General features: G+C 38.7%; 1 protein-coding gene across 1 annotated transcript; it reads right to left on the bottom strand.

Moving 5' to 3' along the window:
- Positions 1 to 4,008: 4,008 nt before the first annotated feature.
- On the bottom strand, positions 4,009 to 5,805 carry LOC145501126 (uncharacterized). The gene is made up of 2 exons (XM_081480680.1): positions 5,004 to 5,805; positions 4,009 to 4,620 (listed from the first exon to the last, which is right to left on the bottom strand). Exons 1-2 carry the CDS (start codon positions 5,129 to 5,131, stop codon positions 4,317 to 4,319), a joined length of 432 nt encoding a protein of 143 aa, XP_081336806.1. The 5' UTR covers positions 5,132 to 5,805; the 3' UTR covers positions 4,009 to 4,316.
- Between the last annotated feature and the right edge of the window lie 8,939 nt (positions 5,806 to 14,744).

The raw sequence follows: 14,744 nt of genomic DNA, 5'->3' as shown, positions 1-14,744 counted from the left end.
GTCTGATATGTCGCCAAAGTGTACCTAAAAAGTACAATTTTACCGTATACAAATTCGCCCAGGTGAGCATGATATCGTAGCCATATCAGGCCAGTGACTTGACATCGCAGGATACAAGGACAATAGACAAGACTTCTGATTGGCTAATTGCAAATTTGGGTACGTTAAGACTATATATAAGGTAGCAATCAAAGCCGTTTCCACCATATGCTTGGTTACACGCATACTTACGAACCTCTCTCATTAACACAAGCTAGTAACTGTTGTGTGGATTCCTTTCACATTCACTGAAGTCTGATGAATAAATAAAATGAGTTTTGAAACTCGGAGGTAAAAATTTGAAATAATAATTAAAAACAAACTGAAATCAACTTGGAGTAGCTGTAATAATGAACTCTGGAATTAAAAAAAACCCTCAAGGTTTCTTAGTTCCTGTGACAAAATTCACTGAAGGCTGGTTTTCACTAGCGACGCAAGCATACGTGCAAGCACAAACACAAGCAATAGGGACAACGCAAGTGAAAAGAAAATTCGATGCAAACACAAGCACAAGCAGAATCATTCAAACCTTCCAGACTGCGTAAGCGCGAGGTAATCTGAATCCAGTATTTTCAGTGACCAAACATAACCACGTGTGGAAAATATCCCTGCGCTTGTGTTATGCCTGAGCGGTATTTCATTTTCACTTGTTGTTTAAGTACAAGCACAAGAAAAGGAAAAATTTTGAACCTTGTGCTTGTGCTTGCCTCGCTAGTGAAAACCAAGCTTAAGTGATTTTTTAGGATAACTGCAGAAATTCTTGTGTGCTCATTGGCTAACTTTCATTGTCGATAAGTGGACAGACACATGAATGTATAATTAATGCGATGCGTTGACAAGCGAGAGCATACAATTTGACAATTCATTATGGTAAAAAACAAATTGACTTTAGTTTTTCATATGTCTGTCCTGTTATTGACAATGGACGTCATAATAACATTATCAAAGTAGTCTGTGGATCTGCAGCTTCTTTGACAATGCTATGACCAAATTCACGATCAATGACGTCAATTTGTTAAATTTAACCGCTATCAGGCTGACTGACACAATAAGACTGGCTCACCCTATGACTGCCTATAAATACTACAAAATAAGGAAAGAATTCAGGACAATCACAACAAACCTTTAATTATTAGATCTTACCTTCTTACCAGTATACTGATTAAACTCGTTGCAGTTTTGTGAATTCACATTTTTCTATTCAGCACAATTTTCTATTCATTGTACCATTCATTAAGTCCCTTATTTTGTGACATTTTCTCTGCCGTTGTGGTTTGTATAGGAGGACCGTCCACACTACACTGGAGGAATCTAAAACTGCAACAATCACCAGTCATTTTAGATTTGTGTTTGAAAAAAATCTTGGGTAGGGAAATCACATGGTTTTTTCAAGGCAATCGGTTCTTAAAAAGCTCCGTTGTCGAAACGTTTTCCCTCCACAGGAAAACGAAAAGCAGCGTTTAAAAATTTCTCCGGTTTGAAGAGTGTTTTTGAAAAGCTCCATTTTTCTGATGGATTAGCGTGGACGGAAGGCTAAACCGTGGAAATAAGGCTACGTTTTCTAAATTTTTCCTGCATAATGTGGACGGAACCTAAGCTCCCTTATGTTGTGTCTGAGCCCTCGTCCCCACCATGCCAGAGAAATTTGAAAACATAACTTTATTTCTACGGTTAGGTCTACTGTCCACACTAATCCATCACGAAAAAGCTCTTCACACCGGATAAATTTTAACATGTTCTAAAACCAAAGGTGATATTCTAAAATAGCAGAAATCTGCCAAATATTGCCGTTTTTAATTTATTTTTGACCAAATTCCCATTTTGTGTTTTTGCATTGCGAGTTTTGCCCTATTTGTGTTTAATTCTACCACACTTTGACATATGTCGCCATAATCTGTTAACTTAACCCAAATTTTGACATTAAAGACTATACTTTTACCAGAACAAAAGCGTTTGAGTACCGTTCCTTTTTTGTAAATTTATAACCCGAAATATTTGACTAAAAACCTCGCAAATTCTAATGGGATTTACTGACAGAAGCAAAATATCGTTGAAATTTTCCATCGACATTTTGCCAACAAAAGCAAAATATCACTGATATCTTCAATAGATAAAAAATGTTGATGGAAATTTCCATCGACATTTTGCACACAGATGTAAAATATCAATGAAAAGTTTCACCGACGTTTTGATAGCAAAAGCAAATATCATCAATATCTTCAGATAGATAAAAAATATGTCGATGGAAATTTCCATCGACATTTTGCAATCAAATGTAAAATATCAATGGAAAGTTCCACCGATGTTTTGCTGGTAAAAGCATGATATCATTGATATTTATAAATAGATAAAATGTCGCTGGAAATTTCCACCGATATTTTGCAAATAAATTTAGAATATCAGTGAAAAGTTCCACTGACCTTTGCTGACAAAAGCAAAATGTCATCAATAGAAAAATTTCGCTGAAAATTTCCATCGACAATTTCTGAGTTGCCGGGGGGATTTTTCCTTCAATATTTAAACGACCAAGGCTAAATGCCGGGAGCTATTTACAATGAAATTTTCCTGCACTAAGAAACTACTGTGTATGATAAGAAAAGAAAGGACAAAGCATTAAGTTTGGCAATTTTATTAACGGTATCTTCTCAGTAGATTACAATTGAGTTGTAATACAAGTTCAAATGTCTCACGCATCAAACATTAAACTGATCAGATTTTTAAAAGAAATTTCAAACCTTTTTTCTCATTTATCATTATTTCGATAAATAAATCATTTTTAAAATATTCACTAATGAGCGAACATAACAATTAAAACTTTTAGCTAAAATATATAGCGATCCTAAACGTGATAATTTCTGAAAATACAATTATTGTTAACTCTGAGTTCATATAGCGGATAATCAATTGGGTCCTCTATACTTAACTAAAATGGACGACAAAAGAATGTTACGATTGCCCGGGCTTGTTTTCTCCCTGCTTATTAACAAGACATCCTCTTATTGCTCATCTTTTTTCTTCTTCTTTTTCCACAACAGTACAGTTGTACACTCCTAATTCCAAACAAGTGACGGCAGCTGACCCTTGTAGAGTATTAAACAAAAATGTTTTTGGTATTTTGAACTACTTACCGTCATTTTGTTATTAATTGCATATTAATGAAGTTTTAAATGATTAGTTGGTCGTTTAAGAATTCATCAGTGTTTGTACAGTATAGAATTGAAAAGGTATAGACTTTGGTTTAATTTTTAATTTTAGCGAATTAAATTAAATTACCAGGGTAGGAGGAAAGGGCCTGTTTTGCCTGGATAGAGAGTTGAGCACATGCTAACATATGTCTTGAAAATTTTCTTATGAAACGTAACAGACACTCAAAAAGCTAACATGCCCATCAGATAAAGTTTTTAGTACATACTCAAATCGGTGTAGTACCTGCGCCACTACAAAGATCCAAGATCCAGCAATCTTCAAATCCATATGTTTGCACCAGTGATTTGAACAAACCGACGGGCTTTTCCCTTCTGAATGAAATTTCACCGTCGTGACGTTTGGGCGCTTTATTTTGCTGTGGGAAATGAAACGTGTTACTGACACTTGTGGGAAGCATATATTCCCTGCAGTGCCCCACGATAAATGGTAACATGTCTTCTGTCAGCTTATTAGAATCTGTGAAAAATAAATAAATAAAGAAAAAAATGACTTGGTAAATAATAATGACTGAAAAAGACATGACTCCTTCTTGCCTCTTGAAGTGATGCTTTTATCAAAGTCACTTTTAAAATGGAATCTCTCATATTTGGGCATGACCAGAGTATGACAAGAGTCCACCACATGGAATGTACAGCTTTCGAAACCAACAAATTAGACTTGCGAAAAGGAAAAGAGAGAGTGTTAGTACTAGTTTTTATTATTGATGAAATTACAAATACCTCAGCTCTTTGTATAATTTTTGTTGAAATGTGTGTACGCCATTTCCACTTTAAAGCCAGCATTTTCCGATACTTTTGGTACTAGTGCAAGAAATGGCAAAAGCCTCTCTGTTGATGGCCGGAAAACAATGATGTGGAAAGCTGCCACATCGTTTCTCATGTTAACTGATTTTACATTACGAAGAAACTTTTCCAGCATTTCGCTATCCCAGCCCTAAAAGTGAAGAAAATTAGAGTTTTCACTAGGTAGAAACAGATTGCCATCATGCTTTTATTTGGATTGAATTATGGTCTATATTTTACAAATCTCCTCAAGTACAATAGTACGTAGTATTAATTATTCCTACGCGATCATTTATCTACCTTCGGAAACTCCAAAAAGATTAACGGTGATCCACTGAAGAGAGATGCCTCGCCTTGTAAATCATGGTAGTTCATTTTGCGTACGTCTATAGACGTCAACACAATTGCCGTCTTCTTCCCATTGGCGGCCATTACTGCTATTTCATTGGAGGATTCTCTTTCTGATGAGGATTTGCTCTTCTCCTCTTCCCACTTCAAAGCTCTCCCAATGTAACTTGTAAGACCTGAGTTAGATTTCTTTACCAACAATCGGAAGGCTTGAAGCTTCTCCCCTTTAATCCAATCGGGAAATCTGAAGATTTAAAAGTGGAAAAATAAAAACAAAATGACACTGTGCTATGTCTTATTTCAGGTGCAGCAAAGCTCTATGATCAGATTATCATTGAATGAATCCGGATCAAGATACCATAGAGCAAGAGAAAGCAAAAATTGCTAAGTGTAATATAAATATAAAAAAGGTTATAGTGCGGTTGAAACTTTCTGCTCATCAAAAAAGTGCTTGTTGAAAATTAGCTTTCAAGGCCAATAGAAGAAACGGTTGAAGTGATTGTCTGCTGAGGTATAAAATACCTAAAGGTTAAAATGAGTTAAAAAGATGTGGGGTGGTTATGAAAGTTGTCCTCGTCATTGTTGTCATTCACATCAGAGCAATACCATGATAAATAGTGAACACACCTCTTCATAACCTCCTCCCAGTTTTTGCTACCCGTTCCGGTGACAAATTGTTGCTGTGCTTCTTTAATCTCTTTTATACAGCTTGCCTCATTTTTTAGTTCTGTGAATGAGAATTTGTGCTGTATCATATCCTTGAGAGCATGAATCTCATCATTTGTTAAATCTTCTCGGAGGCATTTAAAATTGTGCACCAGACAGTCAAGTGTCGTTTTCAGGCCAGCCTTTAAATCTCTGGTCCTAGCCTTCTGCCCCTTAATGTCCAACTTGTGGTAGTACTAACTGGGTAGTACTAACTGGGTCTGCATGGTTTCTGCTGTTATCTGCATAGTTTGACACCCTGTAATTTGTCAAGTGTTTGTGCATTTTTTGGGCTCCTTTCTATTGCAAGATATGCTTTTATGTTTTATGTTGAACTAAGCCGAACAATGACATATACAACACGCAAAACAGTCAATACCCTGGTCCCAGAGGTTTTTTTTGATTATTGATTTATTTTTCTTGATTTTTCGATTTTCTCCACATGAGAGAGCCACGAAGTAGCCTGCGAGCAGGCTCACATTGGAGCACAAGTGTGCACCGCGTAGCCGCGAGTGCAAAATCAAGCAGTGAGGTGGTGAGACGAGTAGCCTGCGAACAGGCTCCCAGTGAGCCCGAACGAAGCCCCGCCCCAATAGTTTATGGGCCAGGACCCTGGAAAGAGCCATTTGGTACCAAAATGAGGGACAAATTCTAACACTTATTTTTAACAACATTGATTCCTCTAGGTTATTTTGGTGTATGATAACCATGCCAAATGAGTAGCTTTACTAGGATTATCACTCAGTTTGGCTGAATAAGCAGAATTGGTAAAAAGATGACTAATAACAGTTAAATGCAAACCTGAAAATGTTACATACATCGATTTTTGGTTATTGCAAACTTCAAATGCAGTTTTTAGACCTAATTCCAATAACTTATATATGACTTATAGGTATTATCCCTGAATGGTTTCCATGGCAACACTTGTCAAATTATAAATATGAACAATAAGACAGAAAATTTGAAAAAAAAGGTGCTTGTGTAAATTGCACTGGTTACTTTCGAACGTTCATTCTAAACTACATTGACTCCTCTTGCTTAGTTTGATATATGATAACCATGTCAAATGAGTAGCTATACCAGGCTTGTCATGTGATCAATTGCAAATGACTCGGTTGGGCTGAACAGATAGAACTGGTACAAATGTGATTACTTTGGTCAAATACAAGCAAATGCAAATATAATCATGTTACATACACTGGTGTTTAGTTATTGAAAATCTCAAACGTTTTCAGAGCTTATGTCAACAACATAGTTTTAACTTAAAGAAATTGTTCCTGGATGGTTTCCATGGCTAAACTTGCCTAATACTAAACATGAATAATTATTCAGGATATAAGAAAATGCTTCTACATGTGTTACATTGATAATTAAAGTTAGATTTCTTCGTCTTCTTCTCTGTCATCTGAGACAAACTCCTCGATAGAATCTTCACATCTGTTGTCGTGGTCTAATAGCTTGCACACATCTGTGAACTTCAAACCATTTGCCAGGCAACTGCAGGTAGGAAGTTGACATGACCTTGTACATGAGCAAGACAGTTGTTCTAGCACGGCTGTAGGGGCTGGATCACCGCTCATCCAGTCAATGGCAAAGTGAACACCGTCTTCGCGCCAGCCAAAACCAATGGGGGTAGTGTCCCTTGGCAGCTTTGCAGACTTCGCTTCCAAATGGCTGCTTGGAAGTTTGCACGAGCTGCATGCTTGAACAAGCAGTCAACACAAGGTGGTAATTGGGTGGAGTCGATGTTACCCTTCTTGGCGCAGAATAACCTGTACTTCAGCTCATTTATGTTATCAGTTCTTGGTTGAGAGCAGTAGAGCTTACATTTAAACTCTTGAAGGCTCTGAAAAAGCATATCTGATAGAACCCATTCCATCCCCAGCTACTTAAACAATTCTTGGTAAGATGTCTGTTGCTTAAGAAGCCGTAGGGCTGTTATCTTTTTCCTTCCATCGAAGGCACTCACTGTGTCACAACCAGTAAAGCATGCATACCAATTAGGTATTTGCAAAGTTCTTCTCCTACAGCTGCCACCACACTGCAGATACTGAAATATCTAGTTCTTGTCTGGCTCCACACTTTACATACACGGATGCCGAATAAAGCAATTAAACACCAGGCAAAACAAGAATATGTCTGTATCTTCTGATGCCACAGCCACCGCCTTGTAGCCCGATTTAGCTGCATGAGCTGCATGAGCTGCATGTAGAATCCTGGTATCAGCCTCTTCCTGTGTGGAGTTGAGCTCTTCACCTATATTTGCAGCTTGTGAGGTAACCTCGCAACAGTCACTTTCGCACGAAAAGTGACCTTGCCTGTCAACTTTGTTCTGTATTAATCCTGTCTCCACCCCTTTACCACAAACTCTGTGAAGGCCTTTTTATTCTTTGGATTCAAAAGGAGTTTTCTCCACTGCTGCACCTTGTGTTCGGATGCGTCCCCATGTAGTCGCACTAAGACCCATTTAAAAAAGGTTTTCTCTTCGTGCGTTTTCAAGAGCTTTTTGGCGGGTAACTTCTACAAATCTTCTAGAATGAGAACCGCAACCATCTTCCGCATTGTAAATGGGAAGATTTTCTGCATCCAGTGCCTCGACACTCCTCTTTTTGGTCTGAATTATCTGCGTTGGTTCCGGGGGAAGTTGTGGTCCGAAATGCCTCGCTTGCACCGCTATTCCATTTACTCTATGCAATCTTCCTTCACCCGATAACGTTTCATCTAGGCGGTCCATGTTTTCCCATGCCAAAGTAGTGACAACATGAGGCTGGATGTTATCTGGCAATGGGATTTCACTTGTTGATGTCATTTTCTTAAGGCACAGTGCAGTGTTGATTTCAAGCTGGGAATAGGTGATTCCGTGGCCGCAATGATTAAGCATTTGGATGAGTTCAACGTTATCTGTCAGGGACTTCACAGCATATGGAAGAGGGATCTGTTTGGATGGCTTAATCTTTCCTCTGCTCACTCCAAACATCAGATCTTGGGCGAAGGATTTCATCAGCCTCTGCACTCTTGGATGACAGTTTTTATCTGACCCGGCATTCTTTTTATTCAGTCAGATATGTTTGCAAGAACGAACCCTGCTCTTTGGGAACATTCATTGCGATCTTAGCGAGATCTGAAGGGCATGGAGACTATGACATCTTGTTTCCTGTTCTTTGAATAGCTTCGCGAAGGTCAATAGCAGCCTGGTGTATATTTGAGCTCCGAGAAGACTGGCTTGCATTGTCCTGTTTTTCCAGAAGAAGGGTTGTTATGTATTTGACTACATGAAGTGAGTCAAATTGGCGAGAACTATGAAGACACTGGTGGTTTCTAACAAATCTTCAAAGAAGAGGACATCGCCAAATTCTGCCTGGAGATTCTGTCTGGTGTGCTTCTTTGTGGATAACTTGATTTCTTCAACAACCAAAGACGTGAGATACGCACCATATAAGTAGTTCTGTCATTTCAGTCAATCTGACTATTTTCTCGTTTGCAAGAACATTCGGTCTGATGTAATCATCTGATGTAATCATCTGATGTAAGCATCTGGTAAGCTTCTGACTTGAGATTAGCATACTCATCTTCTCATCGATTCACCACAGCCATCGGAAGCCCCAGTGGGACTTGCCTCAGTCCTAGTATAGCCCTTGTAGCATATCCTGTGGTAACAAGCTTCCGCTGTCACGATTTAACGCGACACAATTGCAAGAATCCTGCGGTCCTTCTTTTCCATGGCTGATTTTCTAATTGAGTGATCTGCACGCAAATCTCTGCCTTGTTCCAAGGGTTCCCGATTTCTTGTTCCCGATTTCTTGTTCCAGACATGCTCGTAAGTTGTGCTGGTGATAGGGGACTGTTGGATCGAGGTCCTCTTAGCTGCCGTTGGTTGTTGGTCGTCAGTTCAGCGTGCTGCTTTGAAATTGTTTCCAAGAGCTTTTTTATGGTAAACACGCTACGGCATTTTCTTTGATAGTAAATGTTGGGATTTCTCCTTCATTTAATGTCTCAGCAATATCAAGGTGTTTGTGTTTACGAACAGCAGCTGCTCGCCTCTTACAAGTGTAGTTCAGGACTCCTCATCCTTTGGTCTAACTAGTTCCGTATCATCGTCAGTACAGTGAATAATTCATGCACAACTACTCTGTTCTGAACGTGATCGCTTTTGATCGATGTTTTGTTCTTCAGGGGTCACATTTCCTCCTTTTGCGCCAACTGTTCAGTCATGCAAGGTTCTACATCAATATAAAGACTTAAAGGTTTCAAAAAGCTATTTTTAAACCGGCTTAATTTAAGCGCTGAAGTTTGTACTGAATTATTCAGGTGTTCGTTCTTCACCAAAAATGATTTTATATAAACAACAAAAGCAGCACAAAAGACCATCCGCACTGGTCATTGTAAATTAGCTTAGTCACTATATATGAATGAAATCATCTTTAGCTATGTATGAAATGACCCTCATATCAAAGAAAAACTATTATTTAATATCATTTTCCTTTTGATGCAATTCAAACTCCATATTTTTCAAAATCTCTCATTATGTCATCTACTGCTACACCTTTCGTATATTTCAAGGGTCTGTAAGTTTCTTGTCAAAAATCGACACTATCAGCTTAATATTTAGTTCACTGATTTCTCTAAATGTTTACCTAGATACTCACTGTTTATTTATCCCGAGAACATTTCTCGTTCCTATAAGGAACCAAAATTTTAGCACAAATTAGCCCTACACACCTGTCAAGAATGCCACCATCTTGGATTTACCCATGATGCAATGTGAATGATACCGTTGGTTGTTTTTTAGTTTTTCGTGTAATCCTGACACAAATTTCTACTGCTAACAACTTCAAGGAGAAATCTAACGCAAAGCTACTCATTCAGAAAGGTTATCATACAAATTTGAAAACACCTCATGCAGTAGTATCAGCTGAAAACACTTAGGTTTTGTCCTTAGGTTTGGTACCGAAAAGTGGCCTGGCCCACGGACTAGATAGCTTTGCTCTCCGAATTCTTCTGTTTCACACTCGCCAAAATTTTTTTCCGTCCTCGCCGGGAGCCTGTTTGCAGGCTGAGACAAGAAGGTGAGCCTGCTCTGATCTCTGCAATTTTTTTATTTCCACCTCGGAAACTGCAGAAAATAATAAAGTCAATTAATTATTACCGGAAGTATGAACTTTGGCAGCTCAGATTTCTCGGGAAAATGGTAAATCTTTTTCATAACATGTAGGCGCGATATCCGTTGTTGATAAAGTTTTGCTGAAGAAAAAGTGTCAAAGTTTATGTCCACTAAGGACACACACTTTGATTCCAAGTGATCAAGCTTTGGCAATCTGGTCTTTGGTGATGCTGGTAAATGGGCAAATGCCTTCGTGTTGTTTCGTTGCCCGCTTGCAATCACATACGTTTGTAATATTTAACTCTTCTCATATGCAGTCAGCAACACGACAAGTATGTCTTGATTAATTAACATACTTTCAACTGCTATTTGCCTGCTCCCTCTTTAGTTTGAAATTTAACCTTCGCCAGAGACTGGTGTCACTTCCCTTCAAGAAGACTACTGTACACATCAATTTGACTGAGTGTTTTGCTTCTTGAGATTGATGTTTGCATTTATCCCTCTCTTTGTTGACTTTGTTTGTTATCTGGGCTCATGGCCTGTGTATGACGACCTGACTGACGTCATTGTACTGCAGATGAAAAGAGTAATTGTAGCACAGAGGAACAGGAAAACAGTAGAACACAGAAGAACAGAGGAAGAGTAGGCACAGAGGAACAGGGGATCAGTAGGCTCAGAGGAACAGAGGAACAGAATGAACAGAGGATCAGGGGATCAGTAGGCACAGAGGAACAGTAAGCAAACAGGAACAGGGGAACAGTAGGCACAGAGGAACTAAGGAACAGTAAGCAAGGAGGAACAGAGGACCAGTAGGATCAGAGGAACAGGCGAACAGTAGGCACAGACGAACAGTAGGAACAGAGAAACAGGGAACAGTAGGCACAGAGGAACTAAGGAACAGTAAGCAAGGAGGAACAGAGGACCAGTAGGATCAGAGGAACACGGAACAGTAGGCACAGAGGAACAGTAGGAACAGGGGAACAGTAGGCACAGAGGAACAGTAGGAACAGTAGGCACAGAGGAACTACGGAACAGTAAGCAAGGAGGAACAGAGGACCAGTAGGATCAGAGGAACAGGGGAACAGTAGGCAGAGAGGAACAGTAGGAACAGAGGAACAGGGGAACAGTAGGCACAGAGGAACTACGGAACAGTAAGCAAGGAGGAACAGAGGACCAGTAGGATCAGAGGAACAGGGGAACAGTAAGCACAGAGGAACAGTAGGAACAGAGGAACAGGGGAACAGGGGAACAGCACAGAGGAACAGTAAGCAAAGAGGAGCAGAGGAACAGAGCAACAGGGGAACAGTAGGCACAGAGGAACAGTAAGCAAAGAGGAACAGAGGAACAGTAGGATCAGAGGAACAGTAGGCACAGAGGAACAGAGGAGCAGTACGAACAGGGGAACAGAAGAAACAGCACAGAGGAACAGAGGAACAGTAGGCAAAGAGGAGCAGAGGAACAGTACATGGCACCACATGATTCCATCTAGATTCTAACGCATAAGTCTGTTGACTATTTTGCATGTCGTATATGCCCCTATGATTTACATCAGGCAAGATTTCATCAGTTGATGATATTTGGTTAAATGCCCCACTAATGCAATCGCACTGCATGTTGCACAACTTCTTTGCTACTGCGAGAAAGCTAGGATGCTTACCATTTGTCAGAATAAACCGGTTGGGATGACCGTTGTATAATGGTAAGGGTTTTTCCAAAATCAGCAAACTGACCGAACGAGTTGGAGCAAGGCATAATGAAGAGGAAATACCTCTTTGACTCTTTCACCATCCACGCCCACTTATTCTGATCCAACATGGCAATTCAGAGCCATCACTGATCGTTAGTTTTGAAACGCCGATTGTTTATCAATTTCCACTGCAACTTCCCACTGATTTAATATCAGTTATAATTAAAGCCAAGTATGTGATTTCAAAATCAAAGCTTTCATAAAATTGTGATTTTCACAAGTATGTAATAGCTCTAAAATTTTGCCGCTTGGAAGTTGTCTTTATTGTGGGTGCCATGTTTCTCACAACGCCCTAGTTTTTTCACACAGCATAGGCAATAAAAGATGACGCGCAACTTCTTTTAGTCAGAGATTGTTACACTGCTACCATGCTACGATCAGAGGATCCAAGTTAGCGCTATTTCAAGTGTATTTCGCTGTCTCTCTGCTACCTTTTGGTGCGAGTCATCAACCAAAGTACGTAAGTTCTTATTGTTGTAGATATTTGCTAAGTTGCAAATTGTTAGTCCTTTCTTTGTCACAAAAAGATTTCATTTAGTTTATCTAGGTTTTGTTGAAATCGCTTTCACAGCTCTACTATTGCTAAGGCTTATTGTCATATGATTACCAAATTGTGATTCTTTCATACTATATTTAGCTATTTTGCGCAATAGCCATTGATGTCTTCGTTTGTTACGACAAGAGTTATCATCTCAGTTTTACTAGTTTCAAGTATCAATTGTCACGTCTACTTGTTTCATGCTATGCATGATCTTGTTAGTTTTACTATGATTTTTCTATCCTGTTAGATTTGTATTTTATGCCTTATCTAAGTAGGACGTATTCTTAACTATCGCTGTTCAGTTCGAACCTACTACATCTACTTGTATGATTACTACTCCTATTGGTATCTGCTACCACTAGCAATCTACTGGTTTTTGCTATTTCTTCAGTCGCTACTTGTTGTGAACTAGATCTATGGACTTGATCTGTCATTAAATCAGTTTAAATCTACCAAGTGGAGTTCGAATATCTCACACCGCGCTACCCTTGTAGTTGTTTAAGATTTGAGTGAAGGCAACCTCTAGAATCTTTACAATTACACCAATAACTTGGGCCCCTTTGGTAAATACCAGTACTGATAATTACTACTCTCCATCATATATTTTGGACTACTTTTCAGCAAATTCATGTGTTAGTGTGGCTGGTGTAGGTAAATAACCTTAGTAAAACAAAGATCTCTCTTAATTGTGTGACATATTATTGCAGGGAAGAGAGAGAAAAGTATTATTATCATAGAGGGAAAGCCAAAGATACAGTAACTAGCAAGAATTGTAAGAGCATTATTATGGATGGGATGGACCAAAGCAAGCTCCTACTTCCCACCCTACTTAATCAAGCCAAAACTTATGCCAGTGCTTGGAGACTGAAGACCCATTTGACAGGTTCTTCCTTGCTGGTTTATATATTTTATAAATATTTTTTTCGGTATTCACTGTATGTTATTGTAACCTACATGAAAATGAATGCATAAATTGAAATTAAACCTGTGTGAATAAAGGATGGAGTTATTCTCAAATGTATCATTTTTCATGCAGATATTGAAAAGTTGCTTGTTCCATTTTCTTTTCTTTGTTTTGTTTTAGGAGTCATCAATCACGGAAGGGAGGTCCTTGCCTTTATAGATGTGAAGCAGTGGGGTATGACTCAAACTTCACAATAAATATTCTTCTGAGAACTTTGCGCCGCATGGATTACATTCCAAATGTACTCGGCTTACAAATGGATAACCGCTGGCGAGAAAACAAACATCAGTTCGTCATCATTTTTCTGTCAGTCTTAGTAAAACACAAAGTGTTTAAAAAGGTACTGTTGTAGACTTACAAGTATTGTTCCTAAGTATTGTAGCCTAGGTATATTTCTTTAACACTTCGCGTGTTCAAACTTTAAAACATGAAATTGAATGCATTAAATACATTCTGTTTCTCATCAAGGTAAAAATCAACTTCCTGATGGTCGTGCATACACATGAGGACATCAACCAACTCCTTAGCCGAATTGCATGAAACATCAGAAAGAACAACATCAGAATCTTACTAGGTAACTAAAATTGATTTACCCTGGATCATTCTCACTTAAAATTTGTAACTCATTAAACCTGTTACTTTGTAGAGCTGAGGTTTGTGGAGTTTGTCGACGTGATTTACGATGTTCGCATGTGGCTAGCTTCAGCTTCAGCTGAACTGCATAACATTACCAACCCCCACTGTTTCGTTATAAAAGAAGCCAAAAATGGTGATGTTGTTTTAAAGTACAAAAACTGGTCAAGGGATAAGACATGGAAGCCAAGTAATGTGACGAATGAAGGCATTGTCATCGAACTGCATAAAAGTTTTATTGTATAGGAGTCATTAATAAGCGGAAAAATAAAAACAAAAATCATAATAGTAATTGGGCATATTACTTTCCACATGCCTGTCAGATGAGTTTAACCTCTATATAGTTGTGATTTGTTGTTAAGCTAAGGAAATTAAAGACATGCAAGTTGCAAGCACATTTTTCAACAGAAATATAACCTTTACATTCATATTTGTAAAATTAATGGACTTGTAATGTTCAAAACTATGACATTCATTTGTTGCTTTGTTGTAGAGTGACAAACTACCTTCTGGGATACCTGCTTGTGTGCCATCATCCAACGAAAAAATTGATCTTAAAAGGCTGAAAGGTGACATCCCAAAGTTTTACAACTCAAGGTGCTTTGAAGACAAACACGTTAAGTGGTGGACCGAATTTTAAGTGACAAGGACGGTATCTTTAAGATTCCAGAAAAAGC

This window comes from Orbicella franksi, chromosome 10 (assembly GCF_964199315.1).
Source record: "Orbicella franksi chromosome 10, jaOrbFran1.1, whole genome shotgun sequence".
Classification (NCBI taxonomy): domain Eukaryota; kingdom Metazoa; phylum Cnidaria; class Anthozoa; order Scleractinia; family Merulinidae; genus Orbicella; species Orbicella franksi.
The sequence above is the reverse complement of the archived record's forward strand: the minus strand, read 5'-3'. Positions and strand labels throughout refer to the sequence as shown.

Bases quoted from the DNA above. Each gene is read 5' to 3' on its own strand.
- LOC145501126 (XM_081480680.1), bottom strand. From the start codon at position 5,131: ATGATACAGCACAAATTCTCATTCACAGAACTAAAAAATGAGGCAAGC. The intron at 4,621-5,003 runs GTGTGTTCACTA...TTAAATCTTCAG, and splicing joins TGGGAGGAGGTTATGAAGAG to ATTTCCCGATTGGATTAAAG.